Source organism: Rhynchophorus ferrugineus, unplaced genomic scaffold (genome assembly GCF_030347505.1).
Source record: "Rhynchophorus ferrugineus isolate W39M unplaced genomic scaffold, kcgeb_rfMv2 rfM2, whole genome shotgun sequence".
Classification (NCBI taxonomy): domain Eukaryota; kingdom Metazoa; phylum Arthropoda; class Insecta; order Coleoptera; family Curculionidae; genus Rhynchophorus; species Rhynchophorus ferrugineus.
The window spans coordinates 62,537,065-62,556,708 of NW_027472581.1; the positions used below are offsets into that span (position 1 = coordinate 62,537,065).

The 19,644-nt window shown below is 32.6% G+C and overlaps 1 protein-coding gene across 2 annotated transcripts in view; it reads right to left on the reverse strand.

Annotated features, from left to right (window-relative positions):
* Positions 1–19,442, reverse strand: part of LOC143190121 (polycystin-2) — a 28,351-nt gene extending 8,909 nt beyond the window's left edge. For both annotated transcript variants that reach the window (XM_076394232.1, XM_076394233.1), the window contains exons 1-12: positions 19,347–19,442; positions 19,177–19,287; positions 19,005–19,123; positions 18,866–18,929; positions 18,752–18,813; positions 12,471–12,595; positions 9,389–9,613; positions 9,101–9,329; positions 7,668–7,898; positions 7,527–7,616; positions 7,273–7,425; positions 5,174–5,379 (exon numbers count right to left, since the gene is read on the reverse strand). In XM_076394232.1, coding sequence (XP_076250347.1) covers positions 5,174–5,379; positions 7,273–7,425; positions 7,527–7,616; positions 7,668–7,898; positions 9,101–9,329; positions 9,389–9,613; positions 12,471–12,595; positions 18,752–18,813; positions 18,866–18,929; positions 19,005–19,123; positions 19,177–19,287; positions 19,347–19,401 — 1,670 coding nt within the window. In that variant the 5' untranslated portion in view covers positions 19,402–19,442. The remainder of the gene's footprint in view (positions 1–5,173; positions 5,380–7,272; positions 7,426–7,526; positions 7,617–7,667; positions 7,899–9,100; positions 9,330–9,388; positions 9,614–12,470; positions 12,596–18,751; positions 18,814–18,865; positions 18,930–19,004; positions 19,124–19,176; positions 19,288–19,346) is intronic.
* Positions 19,443–19,644: the final 202 nt, after the last annotated feature.

The following is a 19,644-nucleotide window of genomic DNA, read 5'->3' on the forward strand; positions in this document are numbered from 1 at the left end:
GGATGAGTTCAAATTTGAGATCTTTTGATCTAATAGAACGCTGATTAAAAGGCGAACATGATTTAGAGCCGTGAATTGTGCAGACTATTAAGCATGTTGGTGGTAACGTGATAGTTTAGAAATGTATAATAAAATGGCCATCACAATTGCCAGACCTCTTTCCTGCCGATTTAGTATGAGATAAATTTAATAGAAAAATGATGAATCGATGCCCATCGAGCTTAGCATGATTGTGGGAATACTTACCAAGTAAATAAAAGATACTGGATTCTGAATACTTAAATTAGTTAATAAAAAAATGTAAACAATTAATTAAAAATAAATATATTGATGAGACCAAAGTTTAACCAAAAATTGATTATTTTTTAAAATGTCTAGTAAATATATATAACTAACTTTAACCAAATATTATTCTAAGGTTTGATTAAGATAGGTAAGTGTGTAATAAATCATTAGTTAAAGTTACCTGTTTTATTGTAGAATTTTTAAAGTACCTTATTGTTTCCAACGATTCGGTAGTGTATATTATAAATTCAACAAATCCACTCATGTAACTAGTACAAACACACTCACAACAAACACTTCATAGTTGACTCGAAACTCCTAGATCTGTAGGGCATTGGCTGTCCCTAATGTCTGGCCCTTTATCACAGATTTATACATTAACTTCCAATCTAAAGCTCTGTTTCATTTCATCAACTAATACTGGTATGTTATAATGACAGCTCATATATCAACCGCGGTAAATGTAACTGATCAATCTGCACCGGGGTTTTCAGTAGTATTAGGTGTTTATACATATTCTGATTATATTTTTATTTTTAAAAATGTATTTACTGACTGGCAATGATTTTGGGACGAAGGCATGATGAGTGATTACTGTTGGACTCTAATGTATTAAACGGATCCCAAGCAAGTTAAAAAACTCAGATCAACCTCTGTTCATTTCTGATTTATATTTTTTAGTTTAATAAATATAAATATTAATTTAAATTGCCGTTAATGGCCAAAAATAGTGAAATAATAAATTTATTGAATATTTCAAAAACTAAAACAAATTTTAGACAACGGACTGCTGAAAACTGATTTGAATTCAGTTCCCCAAATCTACCTTATTAGCAGCTTTTGGTTGCTCAGGGCCAAAACCGTGTATAATTGTGTTATATTTCTCCCTAGATTTTTGTATTATTTTTCATTGACATCAAAACCACCATTTTTAAATCGTTGAAATAATTAGTATATGATGGAGCAGGGTTTCCTCAAATCAAACAGTAAAAATAGTGAATATCGAATATGCCACTTTTTTGTTATTCTCCTAGAACGTCAACAATCTACCCGTGGGCAATACATATTATTATATAATTTCAGTTATTTAATATCACTATCCTGACATGTAGTAGATCACTTCAGTAAATGATCTACTGTACAACTTATAATCTAAATCTTATTCTAGATACTATTCTAACTTATTTTAAAGTCTATCCTAACTTATTCTAAAAACTAGTCTAGCTTATTCTAGAACTTATTAAATCTCACACTATGTGTCTATTAATCCGTTTGCACGGCAGTTTGCGTTTGAGCCTACACACTTCAGCGTTATCGTGCACATTTAACTGTTTGGCGAGTATGCCACTTTTAATGCTTCGTGATTAGTGTCGGTATACACAAATGAAACACTCAATAATACTAAATGGAAAACTGTTATTTTGTATAGAGAAATATCAAAACTATCGAATTGAACAGTTAGTTAATGGTTTTTTATATTTATATTTTGCATTTTTACCAATAGATATTGCCGTTTAAAATACATTCAAGAGATAAGTAGATATTTCGCAGGATTCTCATGATCCTCCTAACCTAAAGGAACCTTCCTTTAGTTTCAGCAGTACTCTAGAGGCGCAGACGATGATTTTAGCGTGTCCCTCATCAACTGCGACTTTTTTATTGGTGAGACCAGATTACTGCAGATCGTTATAGCCGTCGATTAAACGAAACATAACAAAACGCCCTGAGCAAAATCCACTCTATATTTTGTAAAGTCAGTATATAAGTCTATATATTGTACAGTCTCAGTTACAGTGTCTTCATAATTATTTCAACATATATTCAATATTTCTTTGTGAACTCTGTGACTAAAATAAAATGTTATTATATATATTTTTTAATTACCCTTAGTGGTTACACAATCTACCCAGAAGGCAATAAGTATTTGTTATGTTTATATTATATATACATGGTATGTAGAAAATCACATCATTAAGTAATCAAAAGATCATTAAGAACAAAATGCTATTTTAATTAAGTAGTCTCAATTTAAAGCTTATTCTAAAGTCTGTATATGTCCACTAGATCGGATGGTGTTAGACATTTTAGCCTACGCACTGCACTGTCACTTCGCATATTTAGCTGATTAGCAAGTACATTGGGATTCTTTGACACTCTTTCGAAGTACTTCGGGCAAACACGTTGAACTACACTCGTTATTGGTTCTAGAGGAATATGGCGTTGTATCACTTCATTTGAAACATACTACGGAGCATCGACAATGGTACGCAACACTTGCAACAATGGTAGACTTCCCTATAGTTGAACTCCATATGATAAAATAAGCTTGAGTACAGATTTATACAATAATATCTTGTTATTTAATGATAACTTGGATTTACGCCCCGCCGATTAACTTCTTCAAAGTTAGGCGCCGATCTAGGTGCATCCCAAAATATTTAGCATGTTCTGCTTGCGGGATTGACAATTATTAATATAGGCGGGTGGACATGTTCTTCTACCGAGCGTAAAAGTTGTGAGTTGCCAGCCACAATTGCCTTTGATTTATGTCTGTTTGTAGGTTAATTGATGCTATGGTTGGATCTTCATGACACGCTAAGACTTGTAGGTAGATCAGTTGTGTACAGAAGATATAATACTGGACCCAGTACACCACCTTGCGGAACTCCTGAATATATTGCATGTAATTCGGTGTTCGAATCATCGCCTTGTTTTACACTAAAATGACGATCTGTGAGGTAAGATTTTAGTAGCTCATAATCCATCTTGAAATAGCTCAGACGGGAAGGGTTTAAAGACATTTTTTAAATACTTTGAGAATCTGTCGGCGTTTCTTTATTGCTTTTAACCCAATCATTTTCATCTATTTAATAGGAGGAATATGTTGCTGGGGCCTTTTGAGTTTTCGTGTTATCTTCCACAATGAATAACCTATAGTGTCAGTTGGTGTCAGATTTTCTAAATATACCTGAATGCCTTGGTTTTGTCTATTTTGGAACAACTCTTTCAGCTCTTTTATTGCTTTATTAAATTTTCTTTTGTTTTCTTCAGTTCTTAGTTGTTGCTATTTCTTTGGCAATTTTCTTTTTTCTACAATTTTTGCCCGAGTTGTACTTGATGTGTGTTTTTGGGGAATTGTTTCATTCTTAGGAGTCGCGAAATATGCTGCTTCCTGTATATTTTTTGTAATTGCTGTCATTGCTGTTTTTTGTATCAATTTCGGTTTGTAATGGTAAGTTTAAAAAGAAAGTTCTGTCTAATGTTGGTTTTCCAGTAGAGATATATTGTACATATCTGTTTTAATCGCTTTCAGCAGCTTCCTGCCTTTTGAGGTTACTATCCTTGATTCCCACATTACATCTTTGGCATTGTAATCTCCTCCTGCAATAAACCTATTACCCAGAGTACTAAAGAAAGCTTGGAAATGTTCCGATTTGTTATTATGTTTAATTGGGCAATAAATAGCAGACATTGTTATTGGTTCGTAGGCTTCTTCTAAAGTTATGCTGGTTGCTTGCAGGTAAATTTTTCTCTTTCAAAATGTGTTGTATCCTCTCGAATGATTATCTGTACCTCCATGTGCTTTTTCATCTAAGTGTTTTGTGTGTGCAAAATCTGTGAAATGCGTTTCGGAAACCATCATAATATCAATATTGTGTCCAATTAGGAATATTTTTAGTTCCCTGGCATGTTGTTGGAGGCCATTCGTTTTGGAGTGCATTTGATTTTATCATCACGAACTTTGCGACCATAATCTGTCGTTAGATGCTCTCCCGCACATTTTACACATTTGTATAATTTTTGACAGTAAGTTTTTATGTGCCCATAAGCTTGAGACCCTGTATATTATTGTATATGTTATTATCCTTTTTGTATGTAGTGGTTCACATTTAACAATATTGTTTTCTAATCTATTTATCTCATACACCCTCTTATTATTTTCCTTGGTTTTTATGTCTACATAGAATATTGGCAGGGGTTTCTTTGTCGTGCGATTTTTAATATTGTGTAAATTTATCTCCTCGTAGCCTTGTTCAGCTAGGGCTGTCTTAATGGTCTTAATTAATTATATTATTAATATTTAATGGAATTAAATTGTTTTTTCGGATTTTAGCCTGAATATATAATATTGCGTGTTTCTGTCTAGTTCTTTAACTAATATTTTATGGTGTTCCGCGTCGAATAATTGTATTTTGATGGTCTCAGAGTTCACTATTTTTATTGTGTAATTATTGGTGATAGTTTTCAGTAAGCCATAGTGTTTTATAACTGCTACCTGTTAAACCGTTATTGGTGGTGTCTCGGGGACGACTTTTTCGTTTTCTTTTTCTTGGTTGTATACTGGTTTCGATATCTTCCGAGAGGCCGCTGAAGCAATACATTGTTTCTATTGGTTTTTGTAACCAATAGTCCCTAAACCTGGTTTGTTTTCGGGCGATCTGTTCATCTGGACTCCTCAATCGTTTTTTTTGTTTAATACGGTAGTCCATTCTGTTTGTGGGGTCTTTGTTGTGGATGGCTCTTCACTTGTACCACAATGTGTAGGTGATTGGGTCGTCATCTTTAATTGATCCGTTTATAGTCTTTTAGGTTATTTCAAAAATAAAAATTTTTATTTCGTGCACTTCATTTTTTACTAACATTGTCTTTTTATACTGGTTTTTAATCAAAATAAAGGTAGACAAGTAATAAAGAAAGAAGATGCGACGATCTTTGAACCGAGTGACGTAAACTTGCATTCGCTGCGCTTTTCGTCCACTATAAACCGGGCAACTGTTATACGTTTCTAAACCGTCACTTAAATAATGGTAGCATTTACAAGATTTAATTAATAGACGATTTGGCAAACGACAAACGATATAAGCATTCATGTTTTTATGTTACTCACTTAATCAATGCATCACGAATTTTGCGGATGTTGATGTTAAATGGTCCTTTCTCTTCGGCTTCACTTCTAACTTTGCAACCAATCCTGCGCAAAATATTCTTAAATCCGCGTCTTAGATAATCTGTCAGTTCTATTTCTTTTGGCGCTATTGCTATGTCAGTTTTTACGTCAGCGTATGTATCATTGATAATGGCCAAGAACATATTCTGTAAATTAAATGGAATCATTTTACTAATATGATTTTTAAATATTTAATGTAATTATAACCACTTTTAACTAAACGGTTATCAACGTTGGAACATTCTCATAGCCACAAATTGCAAACAATTTGCTTAAATCAATTATAAGAACAACCTTTTTTTCTGATTATGATGTATATATAATCTATTCAAAATAATAGTAAACTCACGCAAACTCATCAAGTTGTCGAATGTATTGCCTATCGCAAATTGTAAATTCGTTTTAAAATCAGACAATATTTTCCATCTCATTTTATTCTAGTTAAAAAGAGATACAATGCTGTCTGGTACATTCAAACATGTTACCGAATCAGTCTATAAAATTTGCTTGCTTGTCAAACATCTGAAAATTGTATCAAAATATTGGTGATAATAATTACAGGTTATAAACCGGCAAACGTTTTGTCATTTTTTTGTTTTAATAAATTTAAAATTGCTGCTTATTATTACTCTAATTGGAAATACTGAAGCCATTGCCACAAGATAGTCAGAGTCAGAAGATTACATCTCCAATCAGTTACTTCAAACAGGGACATAAGAATATATGCATTAGATATTTAGATATATGTAACATTTTTTTGTTTCTTTATTTAATTTAGATTAGAATTAAGTTATATGTCAACGCCAAAATGAACTAAACCTCAACTGTTTTATTGGACGATCATCAAAATGTATGAAGTCATCATGTCGCAATTTTGCCACATCAATTTAGAATTTTGATTTACATTTTCAACATTCGGTTTATAACCTCAGTTAACATAAATATTACCACTAACGTATTAAAAATATTTGCAGATATTTGGCAACATGCTCACTAGTACCAACCCAAATCAATTCTAATTGTTGGTATTGATTTCAATAATTTAAAAATGGTAATTTTTATGTCAGTGACAAGGGATGACCTGAAAGATCAGAAAATGCAATTAATTGTAATGAACTTAACTGAATGAGTTGATCTTAGATTAGATTAGATTAGATAGATTAGATAATAGATAAACGCTCAGCTCAAACTCTCAAATAAAAAGAAATCTTCATATAATAAGATGAATCAAGATCTTTACGTGCGACGGGAAAGCTCCAAAACGAAGTTTTCACGAGATTTTTTTAAATATCATCTCGAATCGTTTCAACATTGCGGTTTCATTGATCGATAGACTAAAACGAAATCATCTGTATCGTGTTGTGTTACAATGAAAAGCACGACAATAATTCCAAACGCAAAAATTGTAATATGGGTTAGTTCAGAAGGGAATAAAATGTTGCTGTGCATATAATGATATCACGCTACACCTTGCGTTACCTACTACCTACAGTTGCTAAAATAGAATCAAATCGTTACAGTAGATGTCTATCGAGGTAAATTGGACAAATTTAACTACGTGATTTTGCAAAAAAAAACACCAACAATAATGTTTGGCCAAACGTTTCATGAATTTTAAATGATACACTATTGCAGTTCGAATAAGAAGTTCTGCAACACCCAACATACCCACCAGACAGAGCGTCTTCTCACTATCACTTGTTCATATTGATGCGATAGATGGTTCCAAAATTCAGAAGTGCAAAAATGCATCGATGATTGGATCGCTGCCAAAAACTAACTTCGTTGGATGGAAAATGAAAGATGGAAGAAAGTTGTAGAAAGTAATGTAAAATAATGGATTAATATATATTGACCAATTTTTATCAATAAATGCCTTTTTAAAGTGAATAAATAATCAGAATACATGGAAGAACCTAACATGTTGATTATAGTTATTATACGTTTTAATATGTTCATAGTTAATTCATTCGTACTCATTAAACATATATTTTAATATATAAAATCTAATAAAAAGTCATCAATTAATTTCAGCTTACCAAAAGAACAAAAAACACCAATATGATGAATGACAGAAAATATATGGGGGCAACAAACCAATTTGCAACGTGTATCTCCTCATAATCAAAATCACCCAGTATAGTCCTCAAAAGAGTAAACATGGATAAACCGAAACTGCTATATGATTTGACCTAAAATTAAATAAAATATATTTTAACCACACTGTAGTTTGTGAAAAACGTTCAAATCTTAATATTATGGCCTTAACACAGTTTTTCAATTTTCAACTTACCTCACTACCAAAAACCAAATAACCCAACTCTGCATATGCGAAATAAGCTACGAAAAACATAACTGAAAATCCTAGTATATCTTTGGAACACTAAAAATGTATAGATAGTTTAATTATCTATATAAACACTAAAACTAGCACATTTTTTATAGTATCGTTCAGTTGGGCCATTCTTTTGTTGAAATTTAAATATTTAAACGTCCTCATGTAAACGAAAAATAGTAACAAAGCCCCAATTACATTGACGGTACTGTATACTATTTCTAGATATTCTAAATTACCATAACTGTTTGGGTTATTTTTAATTTCATCCAAGTAGCTTTTCCCAATGAATCTTAAATATTCGGTACCGGTTATTAAAAGGAAAGTAAGCTGAAACAAAACAGTTATTGAAACATTCTTAATTCTACAAAAAAGGTCTACCTACAACTAATACACAAACAAAAAAAATTGAAAAAAAAATGGACAAGATCTGATTTTTTTTAACAATTAAATTTACAAACAGATAATATTATAACTCATAAAAGTTTATAAACATATTGACATAGTTGAAATCTCTACCATAAGAAACATAACATATTACTTTTAATGGCGTATTAGACCTTTTAACTTGCAGTTTTATTACGAGAACTTGGTGCAATGTATTTTATATTGCAAAGTAAAATCCATCGATAGGATACTTTTTCCCATCCTTCAGGCAGTTTACAGATTCCCTCTCAAAAGAACGATGTATGTTTTGAATCTATCCACGAATCGACCCATTTTTGGTATTTTCATAAGTGAAGCGCTGCTCAGATAGGTCACGATTCATATGTCGTAACATGTAGTAATCAGAAGCATTAATTATAGTCGATAGTGATCCCCATTGATTGTTTCATCGAGTAATCCCTTCAAATCCTCGTCTTCATCTTTTTTGACTGTCTAGAACTCTCTTTATTTTCGGTGTCAAAATCATCACTTTTAAAACCTCATAAACAATATTCACAAGCTTCACACACCGTTCGAGGACCTTCAGCTAGGACCTAAATTTTAACGAATTAAGAAGTGACGTGATGCTCGGCCAGATCTAAATCAAAAACCGGAATGTTTAACTCCAAAGTTTCCAAAATTAGTCGACGTTTCATGGCCATAGCATTAACATCTTGCTAATAATATTTTATTGTGCGGGATAAGAAATCCTCTCAATTTTGCCCACTTTGATGACTTGGTCGGCATACAATTTCGAAATGCCGAAGAAGTGTTAAAATGGATCGATGATTAGATCACTAACAAACCAACATATTTATTTCGACACAGTAACGCCATGTTTCCAAAAAGATTTTAAAAGTACAAAAATATGGAAAGCATTTTGATTAATATATATATATATATATATATATATATATATATATATATATATATATATATATACGCCTTTTTTAAATTAAAAAAATATTATAGTAATAGATCAAGCATATATATGTCAAAGCCAATTCATCGGCCTCGTCATAGATCGGTCTTTAGAAAATACACCACTTATATATGATTAGCTTTATAATAACAATTTGTTTTGTAATTAATTCGTTAATACTAACCACAATAACTGAAATATCAATGTAGTTCCAAAATTTAGCAAAATAACTCCAACTGAAATACAGCATCTCTCGGAATTCCTCAAATAAACAAAATATTACGTAAACGCCAAAAAAGTATAAGGCAATTTTGCACATCCAATTCTGTAGTCCTGCAAATTCGATTAAAACGGCTGGGGTGAACCGAAAATTCGGCTTAACGCCACCCGAGGGCAAAAATTCAAATATTAACCTAAAAAAAAATAAACGTAAAATAATTTTAATAATTGATTTATTAAAACTGATGCTTACTTGCTTATGCAGAATAAATTTAAATTTGGATTGTAAATACTAAAATCGATAAAAACAGCACGTGTGCCACGGGTTATCCAAAGATTATCTTTAAGCACATCTATCATATCTGAAGTAGAATTTGGATCGGTATTGAAATCAACATAAAATCCACCACCAGAATAAGTGGTCAGGGTACCCTGATAATTCAAACTTTTGGTTGTAGAAGAATCGCTATAAACCCAACTAAAAATTAATATAAGTAAATTACATTACATAGAGATAATCGTAAAGATATTTTTCTAGTTAAGAAGTCTAATTTAATGTTAATTTTGGAAATACATAGTGATGCCTTTATCTCGCACTCATCCTGCCTGTATTTCATGCCTCATGCAAATACAACTGAACTGAATTAAGATTGTACTAAGTATATCTAATGTAAGATGTAATTAATTAAAAATAGTAAAAAATAACCCCTAAGAGGCTTGATGTCGTGTCTTGGTGGCTGAACAAAAAGCTTAACGGTGCCTAAGGATCTTTCGCTGATCTTAGTTATACCATGCCATTACTGTATGTCTCGCGAGCAATCGCGATGGACCTTGGCTTAATCTTCTGAGGCAAGAGGATGAGGTTGAGGACAACCTCAATAAAAACCTGAATCCTATGGTTGAATTGGATCGATAGGATGCGTGGAAAAGATTAACTGCGTAGTATCTTTCGTCGTCTGTCAGTATTAGATTCGTCCCGTGATGATCATTGGAACGACATGCTGAACTACTAACCACCTCCACTTATAGGGTCCTACCATCAATTCGATTCGATTCGATGGACCCAGGTCAATAATAATAATAGGTCGCCGTTTAACAACGATCACGACTTTGTGATCTTTAGTATATGTACTTCACTTGCTTGAAAACATTGGCTAATAATAATATTATTTCTCATGTGGGTGAACCATCGTCCATAAACAAACTAAAAGACTCACTTCTCATTCCCACAAATAATGACGAACAATCCACTAAGATAAAATATGATACCCTATCATCCCTCTGCGACCATCTGGTTTCTGTAAAACCCTATCTTACTCTTAATCACAGTCGTGGTATTATATTTCATCGTGATCTTTCTTTATGTACTGACGAAAAAATTATAGAGAACCTTAAACCATATGGAGATGAAGGATTGAAAATCACAACTACAAACAGTATTAAACTGAAAGGGAAATATCTGCCTGAAAGCGTGAAGTTTATCTATCTATCTATTATTTCTGGTCGGTCCATTCAGTCCTTCCCCTCTGCGCTACTAGAAGTGTCAGCAATTCAAACATGCATCATCATTTTGCTCCGCAAACTCTGTTTGTTCAGCGTGTGGGTCACTATCACATAAGAACTCATGTACTAACCCTCCTCCGTGTTCAAACTGTAGTAAGAACCAGTCGCCACGGTACGTACGAGGGAATGCGAAAAGTATAAGAGAGAATTCATAGTCTCATATCAGGAAGCAAGAAGGAAATAGTTTATACTTTTCCTGAAGACAACTTGTTATAGTACTACATACATCTTCTGGAGGCACCGACGTTCTGTCAGCTTACTTCCCCTTTCTGAGAATTTTCCTATGTCTTATCCCCATCCCCCATCAAACTCATCCTCCAGAATTACCTCCAATCCCTTCCCTACCCCTTCTAACAGACCTCCTAGACATACAGTCAAACTTAAGCATCTTCCTTCTATCAAAAGGCCTCCTGATATTAGCCTCTCTTTCAAAAGTCGAAACACATCTCAATCTTCCAAACCCCAACTGGCTTCAGAACAACTCGCCTTCTAAATCATCACTATCGGAGTCCGAGATAATTTCCAGCTAACCAAAAACTATGTCACATTTAAACCTAGTAATACAATGGAACCCGTATGTTTTTCTTTTCACAAATTAGCCGAACTAAAATTACTATGCCAAACACACAGACTTCTATTATATTATTGAAAGGAACCAATATCAATTTAGCTGACTCCTCATTACAATATACAACTGTTAGAAAAGATAGAACCAAAGCAGTCCGCGGTTGGTCAGCACCTGGGGGAAAGGAGGAATTTAAAGTTGTTGCTGTCAGATCCCACTTCCACTGCCCGGTTACCATATGCTCCATCTACTTTTCTCCCTATTTTGTCACGAACCCTTCTGCACGATATTGACCACGTTAATATCCTCATATCATGTGTCTTACGACCATCCCGCCCTCCTAGATAAATAGGTAAAGCAGACTCGCCACTCTGTCACTCCTCTTTCTTACGTCAGAGTTCTGTCGACCATGACCCTTCTTCTTGCTCTGTCCAGATTTATATCGCCCATCAACTCAACTCCGACTCTACTTATTTCCCTGTCCGTCCCCTGGTGGAATGACAGATATGCAAAAGTAATTAAAGACAGAAAACGAATACTGTCTCAAGTCCAGCCTATCATTAGAATGCTTTATAGCCTAAAGCGTGCCTATAGTGTACTACTACTAGAAAATCAATATTTATTCGTTATGTATTTATTATTATACATTATTCTTCCTGGAACTACCTCCACCTGGGCCTGACGCGATTCATTTTCCCCTAATATAAATGTTCCTTACAGTGCCCTCTCTCCTCGACATTTACAATGACTTTTGGACGATGGGCCTATAGAGTAAACCCCTTTCTTCCGCAGCTAGTTACAGACCCATCTCCCTTACAGACCTCCTATCCAAACTATTCGATATAATGCTTCTTAATCGCCTCTCTTGGTCACTTGAAACCAATTCTCAACTCTCTCCCATTCAGTGTTGCTTTTCACCCGGTAAATCCGCTCTTAATCACCTCATGGGATTTGATTCACGAATAAACAACATCTTAGATATATCACTGTCTATGGATCTATAAAATGTGATCTCTGGTGAATTAATCGTGAGTTCATTTCTTTGGATGCGAAGGAAATTTTGTTCGGAAGGTTTACTCTTTCAATAAACTCAAACGTGACTTGTTCCATCTCCTTCCCCCTAACCATTCGCATGCAGTGAAACTCAAATTTCTAATCAGGATACCCTATTTAAGCAATTTTGAAATGTGAATAACCAAATACTTACGCGGTAGCTGTTTTTAATCCAAACGGTGTTCGATCTTCAGCTTCGGATGTGAATTTGCTATAACAGCTGCGAAAAAGTCTTCTAAAATATCCATGTATTTCACACGAGTCTGATCTAACTTTAACCTATGAAACTTCGCTTTTAAAAAGGACTAATACTAGATTTTCAGTAACTTTTGACAGTCGATAAAAAAAGTATAATTTATGAATTAAATATTATATATATTATCTTCCCGGGGCTCTATCCAGGGAGCAGTCGATTCCGCGGCTATTTTACTTCTTCATTCAATGAAAATAAATTTGTAACCAAATCCGTAATGATGAAATAAATTTTCAAAAGCACAAAATATTTCCTGAAAGGCTTCTAACTAGCTAACAATGTCCTATTTTAATTGTATAAACATTGCATACTAATAAGATTTCTAAAAGTTTTATTATATTTCTTCTGGGTAATGAATCAAATAATAAAACAACAAACTTAACAGAGTTAAATATTATATATAAAAATATACATTCCGAACAGATCAGCAGTTTCTTTTTATTTCGAAAAAATTTTAGGATTATATACGCTATATATGATTATATGACGCTACATGACCAACCAACTAAAGTTAGATAAAGAACATGAAATTAATCAAAAAGAATCACATGAAATAACAAATAATAAAACCTTCTGAATTCTGTTTTGAACGGTCTGAAGTGGACATTATGAAATACAATTAAAGATGAGGGCAAAAGCGAGACATCTAATTATATGATGCATCATTACAGGACTACTTTTATTAGCAAAGCTCCTATAACTTCGATATGATATAAGCTTGACTACAAACTGTGTCCAAACTTCAATTTATATTTAGTCAATTTTATGAAAATCACACTAATTTAAGTTATTTTACTGTAATTCACAAAAGAAAAAGCCTATCGGTAACATCCATTTTATAATGAATTCACAAGTGTCAGGACCACTCATCAACTTTTGAAATGCCATGAAGACATAAAATACATAAAAAAAACATACTCAACATAGAAACTGTTAGGTGACAAACCATCCCAATACGCGAATCAATAAAATAAAGTGCCTATTTTTCCTAAAAATCTTCTACTCTCCATTACAACAGGTCAGTTAAACTGTGATGATTTCTCAAATACAATAAACTATTTATCTATAAGATGGTTGCATCTATTTTGATTAGCGATTTATATTAGTGAAAATGCGAAACATCAATATATAAAAATATGTTAAACAACCTAACCTAACTGATAAGATCGATAATTTTGACAGTTCCTCTGTACAAAATAACATTCTACACAAATTCTACATGATTACATTCTACATAAAATAACAGTTTTTCATTTAATATTATTGGGCTATTCAATGTATATAAACGTTAATCATTTAACGCCACATTTTCAACATTCATAGCTTTTGATGAAATTGAATCTGCTACCGAAGTTCATCAATGATTTTTAGATATTTGTGGTGATGTTATGAATTGAATGGCACGGCACGAGCCAACTGAAACTCTCAAGAAGAGCTGTTAGAAATTTACGTACCAAATATTTCCAGACCTTTACATGTGATGGGAAAAGTTCACAAAGAGAAAATGGAACCACACGAATTAACTGAAATGTAATTTCAAACCATTTCAGCAGGGCGGTTTCATTGATTGTGAAACAAAAAAAATAGTTTTCTGTGGATCAACTACGACAATGTAAAGAGCAAAAGTCATCGGTTAATCCAGGACACAAGTTATACACATAGACACCGAATTTTCATGGCCATAAAGTCTTGCTGTGTATATCATAAGATCAGCAAGATGCCGTGTAACAGGAGCTGCTAAAACAGAATTAAACTGTTAATGAAAATGTTTACCGACGTCAATTGAATAAATTGAACTACATATTGTTACAAAGAGACCATCCTCTTGCATGATAACGCTCGGCTACACATTACCAAATTGTGAAGCAAATAGTCTATTCAAAAAAACAATGAACCCAAGTGTCATCAAGATCTTATGATGTATTGTCTGCTGCAATTTGTAAAGTAAAAAAAGTCAAAGTGTAAATAAAATATTTTCCTTCTCATTTTATCCTATTTAAAAACAGGCACGATGTTGTCTGATATGTTCGAATAAGACTGCAACATCTATTCGATTGTCAAACATTTGCAAAATTCTTCAAAATTATAATTGTAATATATAGGTTAAAAACAGGAAAATGTTGTTTTAACGATTTGCTTTTTTTGATAAATTTTAAATCGCTGCTTATTATTACTTTGATTGAAAATGCCGAACCCAGACAGAACATATTGCATCTCTAATCAGTTACTTCGAACAGGAACGATATAATGGGGACCCCCTCTTATCAGTAAAATTTGTTAGAGAAATAAGCATTTTTAAGGTTAAATATTAAGTTGCTGAGGTTTTTTCAGCTTTTTCAGTTAGCTCTATCAGAGATCAAATATATGAAATGTATTGAGTAACTCACTGTTTTGAGTAGTTTTTCAATTTAAACATAATGTAATATAATTATTTCAGAGGAAACTGTTAGTCTAAAAAGTATCCATTGTAAGCTTAGAGATATGCAGCTCTGTGAGGGATGTAGAACATTTCATACACCATTGGGTAATACAGGATCTAAAAGGTGTAAATACAACCCACGAAGAGGTCTAATGGAACTTCCAGTCAATGCTTTTAAAAGAATACAATTTTTAAATGCATATAACAAAATCTAGGAAGAATAAGAATACTGTCGACAAGACAAGTTGATGGAAAAAAGTGAACGTTGGAATAACAATTGATTAGGTTTTATTAGTCATGATATTTGTTAACAATTTAGAGCAGATATATTGTTCTTAATGCTGGAAATAGGACTGGTTAATAACATTTTCGGTTTGGATGAACTCGATCAGAAACATTGAAGAAGAAATTGACAAAAAATGGAACCGTGAACAAATGTTAGAAGTCTGTCATTTAACACTCAAGATTGGCAATTTTATGAACGATATTAATAAAAAATTGTAATAACTAAAACATCAAAAAATATAGGTTGAAGGATAAACACTCATAATTATAGACATTAAGAAATATGACCAGTTGAATCCGTAAAGACTTTTGTAGATATGTTGGACGAACTTATAATACATGCCATTGATGACGAATAGTCGCCAAATTTCTGAACTTTAAGTTACTATATAACTCTCTTGTATTTTCTCTGCCATTTTGTGTGCTTCCATAATTGCCATGTCTTAGTAATTACTCGCATTGTGGCGTTCTATAACAAGTCTATATTTCACTGTCTACAAGCCCTTCCAACATATCCAATAACTGTCCTACTATTAACATACAATTTCTTTGTAAGTGGTTTGTCTTGTCTATTGTCTAACAAATAGTTTAGAGGCTCTATTACCATGTTACATCTGCATCTTTGCAATTGCGCCTACATCTTAATATATTCCTCATCTTTTAAACAATATCTAATAAACATATAAATATTATACAGTATATTACTATAAAGTTATATTCGTGCTTATAAGTAGTTTATAAGTTCTACTCTAGCAGCTTCTTAAAGCTTCTTTTAAAATATATGAATTGACTAATTATGCAAATTTCCCTATTTCAGTCTCCGTTATTATATTTCTAGATTATTTTTTCATAAAAATAATTCGCCCACAACTCGATGTAAATGATGCCCAAGAAAAAAATGATACCAGGTGACGATTTAAACCACATGACCTTTTCAATTGTATGGCTATTTCAATTAGGTGATTCAATTCTGTCAATTATTCCCGCTACATTAAATTTAGAAGAATTTCATAAGTGTACTTGCGTGCTATGAGAGAATGAGAATTTCGCAAGACCGAAATTTCCTGTCGTCTGACTTTAACACAAATGGGAAAACAGTTTTTTTCAAGCCAACGTGCCGATCTAAAGTAAGTGGTAATCGTACAGATTTTCGAAATACAAGTGCATAGTTGTTATAGTGGACAAAAAAATTGTTATTGCCGGAGGACTCGTCTTCTGATTAGATAAACAACCCGTAGGTATATCCCACATTGGTAATAATAAATGAATTCAATAAACTTTACATTATATTATAACCCGATATGAATCCAGAAAATATTACCCATATACTAAATCAGTCAAACTCGACTAAAAGAGCAAGCTTTATATCCAGAGAAGTATCAGCGAACCCAAAGAGAAAAAGCTGTAGTTTCAATTGCAATACACTGTTGATGGAATGGAATGGAATAAACCAAATTTTTTAAATTCCAAATACCAAATGCAGATTAGCATTTAAATATAATTATGCTGTTAATAATCATATGCAAAAATGGTTGTAACTATTGTAAACAACCGGGCTATTGAATTAAACAATGTCAAAAGTGCATTGCTGATGGACGATCATCTAAGGATGCAACACTGAAGAAGGGAAAGGACAAGATAGTAAAGACAAATACAGTACTATTAACGACATGCAGTGAGATTTTTTTCTGCAGAAGTAGATGAAAGCAATTGGTGGATTGACAATGGGGATATAAAACATGTGACAAATAGGCTAGATTATTCAATATTGTCAGCAATGAAGCATTAAAAGTACCGGAAAATAATTTAATACTTATGGAAAAGGAACAATTAGGTTCTCATCAACATGATGTCTGGCATTTACCGAATATTTCAAAAATTTTGTTTTCTGTTCAACTATGTCCTGTTCTATAAAGATTCAGGTCAATTGAAATTATGTGGTTTTCGTGCCGTAATTGGTACTCTGTGCAAAGCAACCATTAAATCAATAGTACCTGAACATGGAGTTGATGTACGTTCTGCTGTCGAAAGCAAATCTGATCTGTTACAGTTGAGTTATCATGAGAGATGGGGTTATCAAGATAAACGTCATGTGAAATGAAAACTCAAGAAGGATTTTTGTATTGATGTCAAGATCGATAAAGCAGAAATCTATGAACCACGTACATATGGAAAGGCGTATCGTTTACCATTTAGTACAAGGGAGATGTCAAAAACTCCAGGTGAACTAATATCAACAGATGTGTGTGGACCTTCTGATGAATTATTCGGAAAGAAGCGTTACTTTGTTTTGTTTAAGGATAGTTAAACACAATTTAGGTTTGGTTATGTTATTGCTCATAAGTTAGACGTAATTGAACCAGTGAAAGACTTTCTAAGGCACCCAAAGACATTGGGATATTCAGTAAAAGAGATGCTGAGCGATAATTGCAATGAGTTTGACAATGGAGAGGTTAAATCTATATTACGCAAAAAATGGAATTATACAAATGTTGACGGCACCCTATACTCCTGAGCAGAATGGAATTTGTAAGCGAGACAATAGAACTGTAGTTAAAATTGTCAGGACCTTGAAACAAGTTAACTAACACCGCGATATATATTCTGAACAGAACGGAAAAATCATCTGTAGATTGTGCTAGTGTACGAATGTGGAATGGAAAGAAGCCGCGAACCAAACATCTAAGGAGCATTGGTATAACATATTGTGCCCATATCCCTAGTTAAAGGCGAAGAAAAATGGATAGAAAAGTCGTAAAAGGACGCCTCATTGGATATGAACTCAAGCTGAAGTACAAAAAATGTATTGGTTATTGTGTACATATTCAACACTGTCACTATCTAAATAAGCTTTTGCTTTACTAACAAATTGTAAAACAAGTGGGATCTTATGATGTTTAACTCCGAGGTTGTAACAAATATGCTCAAAGACGCGAACATAGGCTTCATCAATACATACATGTTAAGGTTTTCCGGCTCTTGGATAGTAAAGGATTAGTCAGAATATTAAAGAGAGTAAAACCATTTGATCTAATTCAGTGAAGTTATAAGTAAAACTCAGTGCACATTAAAAACAGTAGCATAAATATTAAACCCAAAATGTTTATATTTAACTGTACGTACTTTGTAATTTTAAAAGAGTAGCAAATTAGAATAAAAATAAATATAAGTAATTTTAAAAAATGCTGCCGCATAACATTGACTTCTGATTATCACTTATTGAGATCCATACACACAGTTTCTATATATGGATCCGACCAAACCAACAAAACCCTCAATACCGTATCGCCATATTGCCAAAAAGATACGAAAAGTTATAGAAAATATGTTGATAACTCTCTTTTATATTACCCAGTAACTTTAGATGAGATAAATTAACTTCAACGATGTATTTTACTTACAACAACGTATTTTTAGTCAAATAATTGTAATTTAGTATAAAATAAGTTGTGTTAAACATAACTAATAATTGTTATACCTGTCGTATTCTAGGCACACCCAGTACCTTATTTTCATTTAACATGTACATTGAATCGATACCTACAAATTTAAAATAGTAAGGAACTCTTAAATTTATCGTATACAGTTATACCTGAAACACTATTTTCATGCATATCTGTTTTATGAAAAGCATTGACGACTGTATCTCCTAGATACTACAAAAATTAAAACGAATTATTTACCAAATAAAATTGGTTGCTAAATGGATTTAAATAAATAAATATACTGACTTCCCACAATTTTGCTACTGATATTACTTCGTGAAATTCACCATCTTCTCTAATGCCAAGGCTGGATTTAAGAGCAGCAGTTACGTAATATTCCGACACACTTATTCGGTTGAAAATATCTAAGAAAAACCAAGATGTTTAATATCGCCCTATAATATTTAGGAAAACATACATATACTAAGAAGTATTAAAGATATTGTATGGAATATTATTTCGCGAAAAGTAGATGCCAATAGCTCTTCCCTTCCTATTTCTGTTGCTATTGCTGCTGTTACCCAAAAAGCTAAAATTTTAAAGTAATGCATATTTAAAAATCTATCCTGATAAATCAATATTACATACGCTTTTTTTTTCTAGCGTATTTTCGATCTTCAAATACATTTTTGCTTGACATCATTAAAATAATATTTAGTCAAATTTGACAGATTTTCTGTTGCAATGATAATTCTATAACATATATTATAATTCATTTTGAAAGTATTTGCTGAATTTTAATAAAACCCTTCCATATATCCAAATAAATTTACTTATCTTAGTATCTTAGTAAGCTGGCAATGCTCAGTTGGTATGAAAAATGCTTAATAGTACAGAATATGCCCATTAATTTTTGAATATAACCATTTGTACCATGTATTTTATT